General features: G+C 43.4%; 1 protein-coding gene across 3 annotated transcripts in view; it reads right to left on the reverse strand.

Annotated features, from left to right (window-relative positions):
* COL6A5 (collagen type VI alpha 5 chain) overlaps window positions 1-15,739 on the reverse strand; it is a 132,577-nt gene that overhangs the window by 35,471 nt on the left and 81,367 nt on the right. For all 3 annotated transcript variants that reach the window (XM_045037623.1, XM_045037622.1, XM_045037621.1), the window contains exons 24-33: window positions 15,150-15,212; window positions 13,290-13,352; window positions 11,808-11,858; window positions 11,643-11,678; window positions 10,185-10,247; window positions 8,856-8,918; window positions 6,468-6,503; window positions 6,314-6,350; window positions 2,971-2,982; window positions 469-956 (exon numbers count right to left, since the gene is read on the reverse strand). In XM_045037623.1, the coding sequence (XP_044893558.1) occupies window positions 469-956; window positions 2,971-2,982; window positions 6,314-6,350; window positions 6,468-6,503; window positions 8,856-8,918; window positions 10,185-10,247; window positions 11,643-11,678; window positions 11,808-11,858; window positions 13,290-13,352; window positions 15,150-15,212 (912 nt within the window). The remainder of the gene's footprint in view (window positions 1-468; window positions 957-2,970; window positions 2,983-6,313; window positions 6,351-6,467; window positions 6,504-8,855; window positions 8,919-10,184; window positions 10,248-11,642; window positions 11,679-11,807; window positions 11,859-13,289; window positions 13,353-15,149; window positions 15,213-15,739) is intronic.

Here is a 15,739-nt window from a genome sequence, read left to right on the forward strand (position 1 = left end):
GCCACTTAGGAGCTATACACAATTGGACAAGTCACTCAAACTCTCGGGGCCTCAGTTTCCTCATTTTTATTTATTTAGTTTTTTAAGTTTATTTTGAGAGAGATAGAGAGAATGAGCGGGAGAGGAGCAGAGAGAGACGGTGGGGGGGGACAGAGGATCCAAAGTGGGTTCCGTGCTGACAGCAGAGAGCCCGGTTCGGGGCTTGAACTGGCGAAACGTGACATCAGGACCTGAGCCAAAGTCCGACATTCACCCGACTAAGCCACCCAAGTGCCCCTGTTTCTTCATTTTTAAATAGAGATAAAAACCGCGTTCCCTTCAGAGGGTTTTGAGAATGTGTATGTATGCAAAGCTCTAGGGACAGTGCCTGGTGCACAGAAACCATGTCTCTCTCCCTACTTCCCACTATTCCCATCTTACTAGCTCCACTAAGTTAAACATAAAGAAGTCGCCGGGGGAAGGTCTTACCTCAAAAGCCTCAGCGAAAACCCTTTCATTGAGAGCAAAGACAGCCGGACTGATATCTAGGGCATTGAACTCCATGGTGGCTGTGAGGATGGATGACTGACTGGCTGTCTGTACGCTGCTGAAAAACACAGCAACTTTCCTCACGTTGGCTCCCGCATACGTCCGCTTGAAAACGTTGCGGGCCACAAACTTCATTGCATTACCGATGTCTTGAGCTTCCGTGGGGCGTCGATATTTTATCTGGGAAAGAAGCTGGAGGAGCTGTTTCTTGTTACGGTAGTCGGACCCACGGATGAGATAGCTGGTGCCCGAGTCATAGGAAACTACAACAACTCTTGCTCCCACAGGGCAGTTACTTTCCTTGACGTCAAGATCATCGATGATGGATGTGATGATGTTCCTCGTTTCATTAAACCTCTGCTCTGTGATACCATAGGACTGGTCCAGGGCAAATACCAGCTCTGTTGGGTACACTGGACACTTTTTTGCTAACATGAAAGGCAGAAAGAAGTATGACGTCACCTTGCTGCTCGAAAGCCCTTCCCGTTCTCTTTACCCCAGGGCTGACGCTGATTCACACCAAGATCTAGGGAGATACAGGTGTTATCTACAGCTCTGGAACTACAGGCGCACACAGGTGACACTTTGTTTGTGTGAAGGTGTTATATAAATCTCTAGCAGTCATATTTGGTGGTAAAACACTCAGACTTCACAGCCCTCACTCAGTCTGCTATTTAAAAAGAAACTGAAGCGAGTGTCTAGGCTAATGGAACAGTTCTGTATCCTGATTGCGGTGGTGGCTACATGAATCTAGGCATGTGTTAAAACTGAACTCGCACACAATTAATTTTACTGTAAGTAAAATTTTTTAAAAAATGAATGAAAGGATACGATGGCTTATTGAAGGTTTTGAAAGCTTACGGTCTTCAGAAATCTTCAGAAATGATCTACCAATAATGCTAGTCACTTGGAAGATTTTCATCCGCTTATGCAACAAATATTCATTGAGTAGCATGTAGGGTGATATACACTGTGCAATATAAGCAAAGATGAACCGAATTCAGGACTGCCTTCAAGGCATCTGTCCCGGGGAGGACTGCTACACAGAAAGGTACAGACAGACTATTATTCTTCAAGAGCATTCAGAGGACAAAGCGACTGTTTCCCAAGAGAGGGGATCTCAGGGCCTCCCAGAAGCTAGCTTTTGAAGGAAAGCAAGGGTGGCCAGAGGAAGGGAACAGCAGGACCGCCGCAGGCTTACCATAAGCTGTTATAAAAATGGGGCTCTTTTGCAATTGCTAATTCAGTGCTACTAATTTTATGATGATTTAACTTTAGGAATCTCATAGGGTATCAGCCCTACGTATCAAACCTAACTTTTCAAAATGCTATTAAAGTCAGACCACAGGAAGAGAAACAGGGATTATTTAAGAAATGAACACCCTCGTCTACATAGACTGCTCTACTATCTTGAATCTGGCTAACTCTTCAAGCGCATTAGACTCTAATAATCCCACACCCCAATCCACTGTTCTCAGCAACTGAATAGGAGACTAGGGTTGATTCAGAGATGTGTTTTGAATCGAGGAATTTTACCGTGAAGAAAAAAATATCAAAGCCAATAATGAAAAAATAAAATATGAGAAATGAAGTAGCCTTCGTCTTCCTTTCTTAGCCCTAACACTAAAAATTATTAAAGAAGTAGTAGGCAAGCATCTTCAAGACTGACCTCTCATCACAGATTTTCCCAGAAAGCAGAACCGATTTCGATTTATTTTTATTCTCTCCTTTTCCTAGTGCCCAGCAGGGTACATGATAAATTGAATTCAAATCCCTGAAATTTTACTGGGCACTTACATATATAAAGGGCTTCTGTTTTCGTTTTTCGCAGAATTTAGGTGAATGATGTCACTTTTGGATAAGCTCAAACTTTGGGGATAAGTCCCTGTGAGTCTACTTCAGTAGGCTTCTAGAAGACCAGGAGCTCTTGACATTGACAAAACCAGCTTCAGTGGCAATGGAATCCAAGGGATCTAAGGCTGCTAAGCAACACCCACTGCGGTCCAGGTTCCAGAAAGACCATCCACAGCAAGGTCAGGTGTACAAGCAGTGGGCGCTTGGTGAGATGTGAGAGAAAGGAAAGGAAACGTTGCCCATCCAAGAAGCCAGTGATCACTGGGTCAGCAACACAGCAATTAAAATGTGGTCATTCAGAGCCCTGTCCCTGAATTTCCCAGCCTACTCTGTGAAGAAATTGAATTGTGAACTCAGACAGGACCTAGAAAGCATAATAGTGTAAAAGGGCTGGGAGCTGGGTGTCACCAATTCACAGTCTGGTAGAAATGTGACATTGATAATTATAGCCATCATCAAAAGATAGATGTATCGGCATAGAAGGAAGAAGTCCTTTTTCCCATGGGGCTAAGAATTTCTTTCAAATTGGTCTTATCAGAATGCAGTTAATTACTTCAGCGAGAAACACAGTATGGTAAAAATACTCACCATTCCAACAAGCTATAAAAAAGAGAAAGAGAAGAGTCTGTTACATTTTTGGCACACAGACTAAAAATAATCCCCCAAAACAAAATTTCAGCAAACCTTAACATTTTGTTTGACTCTAATCGCAAATGAGGCTAATTCCTAAATAACAGGCAGCTAAGGTCGAAGGACTGAGGAACACATACAAAGAGTTCAATTAATGGGTGAACCTTCCTGCCCTTTTCTCCTTGTGAGCCATGGCCAGCAGACTTCAGCAGAATCTTGCTTGAAATCTGAAACACTGATCACTTGTCTTAGAAGCAGAATAGATGAGCCTCTGATTAAATGGCAAGATAGCTCAAATTCAATTTGTTTCATCTCCCTTCTTACAGCCCTGAGAGTCATTCAGCAAGGCACGGCTAAAATATGAGGGCTTATTTTCTTCCCAGATGAACACCTTGGGAACCTCTCTCTTCCTGCAGAAATGTGGGGATTTCCAAATAAACTTGGTCTCTGCTAAAAAATACAGCTCCTACGTTTGAGTGATCTCCATATCTCTAGGGAGGAAGGAGAGCCCCCAAGGGTTTCTCCCGAGCAAAACAGCATCTGGTTTTTCTAAGTGATTTACTCTGTAAGCATGAGACCAATTAGAGGCAAATGTTGGAAATCTTTAGAAAGCACTGGTCTGACAATGTCCTTGCTCATTTGCTTCAAGAAAAGCAAATGAGTCACTCTGATATAATAAAAGATTTTATTAGCATTGGCAACCAGCTAGCCTTCCACACTGCCGTCCCACAGCACTGAGCTCTCTCACATCAACCCCATTAACGCCTTTTGAGGGTCTTAATCCTGTGGCTGCCGAGATGCTCACAGCCAGCAGACAGGGCTCCAAACCCACAGTCTCCCCTGCATCTCAAGGCCTGAAGAGGATCCCTTTTTCCTGACTGAGCACTTTCATATGTTAACCTCCAACCCAGCTGTGAGACTAGAAACACAGGCACACCTATCTGGTTTGAGTGTGGCAAACCTTGCTTGATTTGGGGGAAACTACTTGATCTCTTTTAATATGTCTATCTTTCCTAAAAATCTTCTTTACTTGTGCCCTTCCCTCCAGAATTTGGGCCCTCTTAGTTTATTTGCGACCACGCCCACTCCACATTCCCATCAGCCCCCTTGAGCTCTTATGCTATTTTGGGGATAGGGTCCCAGTGATCAGCTCAGGACCCGGGCCTCATCCCAGTGCTGCAGGACTGAAGAGGAAATGTGTTAGACCAGGAGTCCAACCAACCCAATTAGCTCTGAACATCTGTTGCCCAAATCCCACCTCAGTTTTGCACTCTGGAGTTCCAAGCTCACCGATCAAGCACCCTGTGTGGTTATAGAACCCATGCTCACCCTCACCCTCCGCCCCCTAATTTCCTGTCTAACTCCTTTCACTCTGTGTTGGAAGACTGTCTTCGGATCCCTAACCCTCCCTGGGCCAGTACTCACCTCCCCCACTGCTTCCTCCTCCTTGGTTCTTCCCTGGGAAGATAGCTTTTGATTTTCCTGAGAAGGACTCTCCTCCCCTACAGTGGCTCTCCTTTTGTTCTCCCCCTGGGGCCCCAGGCCCTGGTTCTCACTTCCTCAGGGTGATGGAGAGCCTCTCTACTTCTCAAACAATGCCTTTCACCCAGGTCCCCTCCCCCGAATCTTCTGTCCTTCCTTTGTTCTTGCTTTTCAAGTGACCCACATGTGCAGAACTTCCTCATCTCTGCGATGCCATTTTCTGTCCTCTGGCTTCACTTGCTTAGCTAAGATGTCTTCCTGGATTCATCCCTTGGGTTTCTGTCTCTTTCTCTGTCATTTCCCATCCTTAGAACCTCAACCCATCCATGTGGCCTTAAGGACCACAAACATCCCAGTCTCTGCTCTTGATCCTCACCTTTATTACAGCCCACTTCATTAGCTGCCTGTAGATCATTTAATTTAGGGCCCACACAACATTCTCCTGCCTCTGAAATGTTTGAGGCCATCATATTTTCCTACCAATGGATTTCTCTTCACAGTCCCTCCTGCCTTCTCATCTATAGCACTACTTAGCTTCTCCTGCTCTGGCCTTATGCTTATTTTAAACTCAGTTTTGTCGTTCTTTTCTCACCCCACACTTGCAATGACCATGTTTCTATCCAGTGTTCTTCAGTAAGTCTCTCCAATCTCCCCATCTGACATTCTTCTGATTGTGATTGTATCAGCATCATTATAAGCCACAATGGAAGCATGAGGAAAGACAAATCACCTAAAATTCTACCACTCTAACACAGTAAGTTGTTACATTTTTCTCCCTTTGCTTCTAGAACTGGTTTCTATGTATATCTTTAGCTATATGTGAAATAATGAGGATACAATTTAATTTTCTTTTTATTTATTTATTTTATTTATTTTTATTTTTTATTATATGAAATTTATTGTCAAATTAGTTTCCATACAACACCCAGTGCTCATCCCAACAGGTGCCCTCCTCAATACCCATCGCCCACTCTCTCCTCCCTCCCACCCCCCATCAACCCTCAGTTTGTTCTCAGTTTTTAAGAGTCTCTCATGCTTTGGCTCTCTCCCACTCTAACGTCTTAATTTTCTGCTTTTTAATGACAATATTATTCACATTCTGACTGAGTCTTCAAAAAAACCGTATCTGTTTAGTATCTGATCAGAAGATGATGCACCATAAACTAATTAGTCTCTAAGTGCAAACAGTCTAAAGGTATGTTCATTTTGCTCTAATGAATAATGTTTCAACGACCATATTTGCCTGTAATTTTTTCTTTCTTTTGCTTTATTTCCTTGGGATAAATGTTCAGAAATGAGATCACTGGGCTTCGTCTACCTCATTTCCCCTTCCTCCTAACCAAAGACAATCTCTCTATTTGTTGACTCCTGCTTTATTCCTCTGGTGAAACTACTCTCTGGCCACTCCCTACCACTTCCCCACAACTAGATTCAAGTACCCCCATCTAAGGAGACTCTATTGACTAAGTAACTAAGCAACTAACACCAAATCTCCATGCTCGTCCCTTTAACACCATGCCCTCGCAGACCTTTGTACAATATTGTATTAGTGTGAGCTGATTCACACAACTTTGGAGTTGGTTTCCAACCATTTGCCATAAGCATGCTTTCTCTCCTGTATGAATTACACTTTACTTACATCCCTCTCCCTCCCACCTTTGATGTGAGCTGTTCTACTGCAAGTACTCAGGACAAGCCTGCTGCAGGGGACATGTGCCACCAGTGGATTCGGTTACTGACTCTGCATACCCACACTACACTCTTCCTAAGTGCTCTCGCCAATCACCGACGCCCTTGTTCCACGAACGCAGATACTCACGGCTATGGTCCCGCATGAACTGGATCAGATCACATTGCTGTAAAGAAAAAAAAGAGAAAGAGAACAGAAACATGAGCACAGCAACCCCTGAGAGGTCATGTTTATTTGCCAGTGGACTGGTTGGGTTTTCATTTGTGAATAAGGAGATACGTACAGAATACACAGGCTTCCCCGCCATGCCTTTCATGCCCTAGGAAAATAAAACCAGAGCAAGTTATTGGTATGTGAATCGGAGTCTTTAGTGACAAAACAAGAGCAAAGAAAAAAAGCACGTTCTTAAAAGCACAGCTGGCAGAGAGCGCTTAAAGTATTCCTGAACAGATAGATTACAATGCTATTTCCCCACTTAAATCAACAGTGCAAACTTCTTTCTTTCAGTGTGAGATCAGTTAAGCGAATGTCTGCCCAGAGTGAACTGAATTATCTTTCTAGGTAATAAGTAAAGAAATTAAAGTATTTCTTGAAGATGTTTGTACTCAGGCTATGACACTTAAAAGGTACTTCTCGTAAGAAAACTTGAAATGTAAACAACAGACTTCCCAAAGCATGCCACAAGGAGAGGAATTTACTGAGAATTCAGAGGTACAGATGTATTACAATTCAAGGAGTTGAAAATGTAGGCGGTAGCATACAACTTCTACTACGTAGGTGAAAGAACCAGAGATAATTATGTAGCAAAATGGGCTTTATGCAAAAGAAGAGCATACACAGTGAGCTCATAAATGCTGAGAGGTTATAAACAAAGGAGTACGCATAACTGGGTGCAATGAATCAAGGAGGCTTCCTAAGAAGAGGCAGTGCTTTTTTGACAGCTTGAGCTTTTCCCTTTTCCCCTTATTCCTTTTTTCAGGATCAGGCTTCCCCTTGGCTGTGGTTCTTAACGTGTTTAACACACCTGGGTCTCTTTGGGCAACTGGTAAATGCTAGTGTGCTGGTTCCAGAAAATGCTATTACAGGCTCACAATCATACAATTTCACTGGCCTCAGAAGCTCAACCAGGGATGTCAGTGTAAGAACCCCTGTTCTAAATGACAACTGGGTCATCTGTTCATCTGTCCTTCCTTCCATCCATCCATCCATCCATCCATCCATCCATCCATCCAAGAAACAGTTAATTGTCTGCTGAATGCTGAGTGTTACCTGGCAATGCTGTGGCATCCATAATTCTACCCACTGGGACACAGGCTCTTCTGACCAGAATCAGGAAATTAACTATCTCACTAGGAGATGCAGAGGCTCATCCTTCCTTTCATAAGTTATGGCAGAAGACAGAAAAGAACGCACAGCCACTTAAACAGAGAGAGGAACAGTTTCTAGCTAATAAAGAGAGTAGGCAGACCACACCTTGCAGAGGATCAGAGCTGTAGAGTGTCTGTTCTAAAGGACTGAGTTGGAGAAGAACTCAGAGCAAGTTCTTGAGCAGAGGCTGAGGACTGAGAGCCCAAGACAAAGAAGTTGATCTGATTCTAGCAGACCCGAGATAGAGAAGCCACACTCTTGGGACCAGCAGCCCCAGGACAGCAAAACCACACTCTAGGGACCAGCAGGGCCAAGCAACAAGGCCGGGAAGACGCAGGACCCCCACGCGAGAGTTCCAAAATCTGGAAAGGAGATGAATTCAGACCAGATCGGTACGACTCAAAGACAGGATCCTCACCCACGTGACTACGAATGTTCACCAGGCCCTTAATGTGAAAGAGAGAAAGATGTATCACAGCGTCCTCACAGCTAGTTGACTCTCATTCTGCTATCATCCCCAAAACATCCATGCTTTTGTTTTCTCCACAAGGTCCCAAGTTAAAGAACTCCTCCAGGTAAGTCTCAAAACGCTCAGAACGCACCAAACAAGGTAAGCAGTTTCTCCACTCTGTACACAATGCTTCCTGCGCCTCTGACACAACACCCAGGTGCTGGCAACGTCTAGTTCTTACCTGACTGTGCTCATCAGGGGAGAGAGATGTGTAAATAAATCATTATGATAACACGAGAAGCACCAAAATAGAGATATGGATGTTCCGTCAGTGGGGGATGTGCCTGCCTCTGCCCAGAATGCTTCCAGAAGTGATATTTCCCTTCCAGTGGAAGCCTGGTGGGAACTAGCAGTTATATTTCCAAATCTCTCTAGAGTCTACGTTTTGAAGACGGGAAGGCAACGGTGATCTGGGGAACTCTACTGACGTGTCTCACGTGACAGAACTTTGCCAGGACCCCTGTATGAAGCTTATCCCATTCTGATTTTTATAAACTTCAGTAAAAAAAGAAAATGATGGTAACAGCTAATATTTGCACTGAAATTTATCGTTCACAAAGAGTGCTCACCTTTGGATATACAATCCTCCCAGCTACCTTTTGAGGTGGTAGGACAGGATAGGTCATCCCCCTTTTAGAGGTCAACTGAGAGACCAAGAGACTGGCCCAGGGGCACATAGCTAGCAACAAGAATTTGGATTTGGATCCAGTGCTCTGACTTTAAATTCTGTACCCCTTCTATTGAATATCTAGGAACCAGCATAGGCTACTTAGCTCTCATGGGTGTACTTACTCTCCGTCCGGGAGGGCCTGGGGGTCCCGGAGTTCCCTCTTCCCCTTTCGAGCCTCTAGTGAGCTGCAGATAGGAATATGCTTTAGTTTCCACACTGTCTATGCGTGGAGAATACCTAAGTTTTAATGAGACTTTACAATTTGAAAAAGATTTTTAAAGAAAGCAACCATTAATTCAAGTCAAATAAATTCCTTACGTATAAATACAAATAGCCATTCTTTTTTTTAAAAATTTTTTTAACGTGTATTTATTTTTGAGACAGAGAGAGACAGAGCATGAACGGGGGAGGGGCAGAGAGAGAGGGAGACACAGAATCTGAAGCAGGCTCCAGGCTCTGAGCCATCAGCCCAGAGCCCAACGTGGGGCTCGAACTCACGGACCACGGGATCGTGACCTGAGCTGAAGTTGGACGCTTAACCGACTGAGCCACCCAGGCGCCCCATAAATAGCCATTCTTAACCATTGGTAAGTATCTATTTCCCTCGTAGCCTCCCCATTTAGTGACATACTTTTCTCTGGCACTGGCTATGCATTTAAATCTAAATTAGACATAAACTAGCATTGGTGCTAAAAAAGAATACTAGAGCGCACAGAGATCTAATTAAAACCCTCCCGTCTACAAAGGATCAAACACAAAAAATTCTCCACATACATAAGAGGACAGGGGTGGGCTGTGTCATTCCCATACTTCAAGGTGATGGATGTGGATGCTGATGAAATTTATCCAGCCAGATGGAAAATATCTGTTGAATTGCATCTCTTTCATGCTGATAATGACCACTGATACTACACTCAAACTTCAAAATGAAAAGATGCTTGTCTCAGCGTTTTGTTTTTTAAAAAAATTGTAACACACTACTCCACACTGTGCTAATTAGAAGATGTCAACAGCCTTCTTTAAAACAAATACCCTAGATGACCTTGGTTCTGAGCAGTGGAATTGTCAGAAAACCCTTAGAGACACAGCAGGAAGATGTCAGCTTCATTCCCACTCAGGGTTAATAGTCTGGGCTTTAATATGTGCCTTAGAAAATACTGGAAGGCACTGACATTTCTTGGAACAGCCAGCTATCAATCTGTAAATCTTTAAAATAGTTCAGATTCATGGAACCATAGAATTTTAGAGCTGAAAGTGACCTTTGGTGTCAAGTTCAAGTCTCATGTTAGAGAAACAGAGACTCTGAAAAGGTGTGGTGAAGGTCACAGAGCCAGGAAGTGGCATTTCAGATGCTCTTGGGTTAGATCAATAATCCACATTTATTATTACAACATAAAAGTCAGAGTCCTCCAAAGAAACATTTATTATTTCTGGAATTACAGGCCACTTACTGTTAATCCCTTAAATCCTTTGCGTCCAGGACCCCCAGGAAATCCAGGATCACCCACATCACCCTAAAGATTCAAATATAAGAAATCAAGATATTAAAATATTTGCTCGAAATAAGAGAAATAATTCTCTATAATCTAAAACCTAATTGATCTTATAACTACACAATATATTAAACATTAAATGTCATCTTCTGCCGCTTGCTTGGAACAAAGTCATTGACACACTTAAATATTCCCCCAAACTATTCTTAATTTTCTAATACAAATATTTACGCATAAATATCAGTGCAATGGCTACCCAGTTATTAAAAATATCTAAAGCAAGAATACTTGAAAATCAGGAAAAACATATGGAGTATTAACCACAGAAAATACTAAACAATTAATTACTTCCTAAATTTATAAATCACTTCTGAAAAAGCTGAAGGTAATAAAAAATTTACTCTGACTTTGGTGGGAAATTAATTTTAGCACCTATTTATCAAAAAAACAAAAAAACAAAAAAACAACTAATCTCACATTTATCCCTAAATTGAAATATGCTCATTTTCTCCCTTTATCAGTAAATTAGAAAATTGATCTTTTACAGTGAGAACTCTTGTCCTAACAGTTCCTTCTTGCACCCTTCTCTCCCTAAGGAAAGAATCTCTTCTGGTAATTCAGCAATTAAAAGCACTTTTAAGAGGGTTCAAAAATGGGCTGTTTTCCTGTAGTTGATTTGATCTGCTTACACATTCAATTTTTTTAATCTATATTTTGCATTTTAATTTGGACACCAAGTATTGGAAAGCCACTCTTCTGGACAGGATGCTTAAAAAAAAAAAAAAAAAAAAAAAAAAAGGAAATCTTATTACTGAATTCCAGTGCATTAAAAACAGATATGATAGGAGCTACTCTGACTGAAATATAAGGTTATGTCTGGTTGGAGATCATGGAGACGGATTTTTCAATCTGGTGGGCAATGAGGAATTCTGGAAAATGTGTGATCAGGAGAGAAACATAACTAGGTTACACTGTGGAAACCATCAAGTTGACAGCAGTGTTTGGGATTAACTGAAGCAGTAAGAAGGTGGTAATGGAGGCCAATGAGGAGACTGTTGTCACCTTTCAGGGGAGGGGAAGTGAAGGCCACAACAATAAAGAACAAACAGCAACAGCTGAAGCCAAGAGTTTTGAATGAGATTACTGAGGCGAGAAATCCAGAGGACAAGAGGAGTAAACTGGAGAGGAGATCCAGGGGTGGAGTTTCAAGACCAGGGCCGTCAGGCAACAAAGGACAGGACTGTCTCTTCCAACTTAAAGATTCATTCATAGTAGTAAGGTCCTTTATTCATGAAGTCCTGGAAAAACAACTGTCCTTCTTCTTTTCCTTCTCCTTCTCCTTCTCCTTTTAACTTCAATTCTCAAGTAGAAAGTTAATATCATGGTAATTTCAAAAGAAGGACATGTGCACGGTACCTTTTGCCCCATATCTCCGGGGAATCCTCTTGGGCCCTACAATTTGCAGCAGAGAACATAAATAAATCAATATACCACTTCTGCATATGATTGTTTTTTCTTTTATTATTTACGTTTGTCTCATCAATTAAAGAAATAATTAAAGAAACAGTTTTCCATATTTACCTTTACTCCTTTTCGTCCCATTTGACCATAGCCTGGGATGCCATAATCTCCCTGTGGACATACCAGTTCATTTTAATTTCTCAAAAGTGAAACTTAATTGTAATCTATAGTGGTGACAAGAGAGAAGCACTGGGCACTTCCAGGTAGAGGGGCCCTTAACCAGTGACCCTGAACTCTGGGGTCATGCATATTGTTGGGTTTTCCTCACTTGCTGGTATGTGCCTTGGTACTTTGGCCAGCTCCACTCTGCAAACATTGCAGGAGGCAGAGGGATGGTCCATCAAGACTAATGGAGTCAGTAGCAATTACTCGCCTGGAAAATTAGGAGCTGGTTCAAAGGACATGGGTGAGGAATTCAATTCCCAAAGACTTACAAATGGCTGAGAGACAAATGGAAAAATGTCATCCTCACTAGTAACCAAAGAAATGCGATTTGAAACAGTAATGAGAAACTATTTTTTGTTAATGAAATGGGTATAGATGAAAAAAAGAAAGTGACAATACCCACTGCTGGTGTGGATGTCCTGAAGCAAGCATTTTCCTACATAACACAAGGGTGCATAGATCACTGAATATTCCTAAGGGCACCTTGCAAAAGAGGTGCATATTCTTTGAACCAGTTATGCTACTTTTTGAAATTTTGACATAGAGATTATGATTTTGTCTAAAAATTCAGATACAAGAATGCTCATTGTGGGCTACTTATGACAGTAAAAAATTAAAAACAAATTAAGTACTCAATAGCAAGAGATTGGTCAAGTGACCTAAGGTACGTACATTCAGTGGAATATTTTGAAGCTATTAAAAAGAATGTTTAGGGGAAAATGTAATAACATGGAAATGTGCTCATGATACACTGTTAAGAGGGAAAAATAGAGAGATTGTTTTGGTATCTCCAGGATGTTAATAACAAATATTTCAAAATAGTAAGATTATGGGTCATTTTTCTTCCCCTCTTCCCATCTGTTAAGCTTGGTAAATTTTCTACAATATGTATACACAACACTTATAATAAACATTATTTTTTGAGAAGAAATGAAAAAATGTTCCTATATTGGCTGCTCCATGCACAGAGACCTTAGCATGGCAAGAGCCACTAGAACAGATGGCTCACTTCTTGGATCTACCCCCCTCTTGTTCTTGCCCTAGAGTTTTGCAAGACAGGGAGAGAAATGCATAGTGCTGTTTTTCAGTGGACATCCATTGACATGGCCGTACTGGTTGTGAAAATACTGAAATGCTATCCGTTATCCCCTCTGCATGCCCCCTTTCTCTCTCGCCGTTCTCCCTTCTCTTAACAGACAGACTAGCTATAGAATGAGAGCTGCAGGGGGTGGGAGAAGTTCCCCCACATCTTCCTAGGAGGTCGTAACATACCTTCAATACTCCAGGTGCTTAGGCTGATGGCCTCAGTTTCCTTCTCTTTACCTCAGAACTAAGCACTTGGAGCTGCGAAAAGAGAAGGGTCCTAAAAGCTCATACCTGTTTTCCTCGCTGTCCAGCTGGCCCCACTGGCCCTGGATCTCCAAGAATTCCATGTTCTCCCTAGTAAGTGAGACAAGAAGGGCTTCAGGTCAGTAAAATCCAAACTGGCTCCCACTATAGGAGGTTGAGACGGGAAATCTTAAGGCCCTCAGTGAGGGTTCAGTGCTCAGCCAAGGCACGGGGTGTAGGAAACCAATAATGATCTTTCCAAAGGTGAGCAGAAAATGTCAGCACAGCCCAAGCACTGCTTTCCTGGTATTCTAGAAGGACTGAAGGAGAAGGGAAAGAGTGGAAAATTTACTCCAGCGAAAGTTGATTTATTAGCTGATTTGTCTGCCCATCCAACAAGTATTTATCATCCTGGAAAATGAACCACTGAATATGACAGATGTGGTCCTGCCTCAGCAAAAAATAGTCTGGTTGGAAAGAGAGACAATTAGACAGGCAGAAAATTATAAACTCAGGATGCTATGCCAGTGACGGCGAAGGGAATCTAAATTGGATTTGATAAGGGGCACCTGGATGGCCAGACTTCAGACTTCAGCTAAACATCAGACTTCAGCTCAGGTCATGATCTCACGGTCGTGAGTTCGAGCCCCACATCAGGCTCTGCGCTGACAGCTCGGAGCCTGGAGCCTGCTTTGGATTCTGTGTCTCCCTCTCTCTCTGCCCCTCCCCGACTTTCTCTGTCTCTCTCTCTCTCTAAAATAAAGAAACATGGGGCGCCTGGGTGGCGCAGTCGGTTAAGCGTTGACTTCAGCCAGGTCACGATCTCGCGGTTGGTGAGTTCGAGCCCCGCGTCGGGCTCTGGGCTGATGGCTCAGAGCCTGGAGCCTGTTTCCGATTCTGTGTCTCCCTCTCTCTCTGCCCCTCCCCCGTTCATGCTCTGTCTCTCTCTGTCCCAAAAATAAATAAACAACAACAACAAAAATAAATAAAGAAACATTACAACAAAATTTCTTTAAATAAATAAATAGATCTGGTGGGGTTAAGGAGGCGGGCTGCCTGAAGCACAGGAGCAGGGGTGTGAGGTTTGAGGGCGGAGTTGTGTGAGCGGAAGAAGGAACTGCAGGAGGGGTGAGGGTGGTCACGGTCGGGGTGGAGGGAAGGCATTGTTGAGAAGCCTGGCGCGGGCACGTGGGAGGGAAAACAGCTCTGAAGCCTCAGAATTAAACAGGGCCAGGGGGCCTTCCAAGCTACTTTAAAGTCTAGAGCTTTTCCTAAGAGCTACGGGGAAATTAAGACCGGCTGCCTAATTTGTGGGGCTCGGTGCAGAATGAAAGCGTAGGTCCCATCCTCAAATATTAAGACTTTCAAGATGGTGACGGCAGGACATGAAACCAAGCATGGGGCCCTTCTAAGCTGGGCCCCCAGGGTGACTGCACAGTTGCCAGTCACAGCTGGCCGTGGGACAGGGAGCCGCTTAAAGGTGTTCAGCAGGGAGTGGGATTCTGAAGAGGCCAACAGTCCGCTGACAGTCTCCAAAAGAGCCACATCAGAGACAGCAGGGTGAATGAGAGAATAGTATGCACAAGCAGATTGAGTCTGGACACCCCCCTTCTGGACTCTGCCCCGTGCACACATTCATGCCTGCAGGAAATCGGGGAGTCGAAGAGAGTTTTCGGAGTTATTTCACCACGGGTGAGATCACAGGGTCTCTCCTGGTGAAACAGGGCAGTGTCAGGAAGAGATAAGCATTTAGAAATTCTTTGCTCAGTGGAAGCAAAAGAATGTATCGCAGAAAGCAGGTGGGGGGATTGAGGGTGCCCGGCTCCTGCGAGGAATTAATATGGAAATCGAGAAAAGAAGGGCAGTACTTTTTTCTCAGTATTTAAATCTATAGGAGATGACACTTACTTTTTTCCCTGCGGGTCCGGGATTTCCAAGGCTCCCTTTAGCTCCCATCGGCCCAGGAAAGCCCTGAACGAAAATGGGAGACACGTATGTCGGTGTTGCAGCAATTCTTAGAAAGCCCGTTAGATCAGTTTCGCTTTTCTTCGTGTCATTTCCAACAGCTCCTTGATGCCTGCTTAACAAGAGACCCAGCCACCCAGGGGAGAGAGACATCTGTGCTGAAAGCAGGTGACTCGGCTTACAGTCTGGCTTAGAGGACCACAAATCTTCATCTGCGGGGACACCACTAGTCCGCCCGGGGCCTTCGTGAGAAACAGAAAGGGTGCTCTTGGCAGGACGTATGCTATTTCTACATGCGGCACATTGGTTGGAATGTACTGATGTTGTGAGAACGAGACATTGCCACTTGTGAGCATTACACCATGCACGCATCTGGAACCATATGCACAGTGTGTTTCAGTCCCAATCTGAGTATGGGCACAAGTGTCTTCCACAAACATGCCGGCATGATAAGGAGGCAAACACAGGTGTTCCTTCTGAATTCTCGCTGTCGGAGCTGAAGAACTGAACAGATTCAGAACATTTTTCATAGG

The sequence above is a fragment of the Felis catus genome, chromosome C2 (genome assembly GCF_018350175.1).
Source record: "Felis catus isolate Fca126 chromosome C2, F.catus_Fca126_mat1.0, whole genome shotgun sequence".
Taxonomy (NCBI): domain Eukaryota; kingdom Metazoa; phylum Chordata; class Mammalia; order Carnivora; family Felidae; genus Felis; species Felis catus.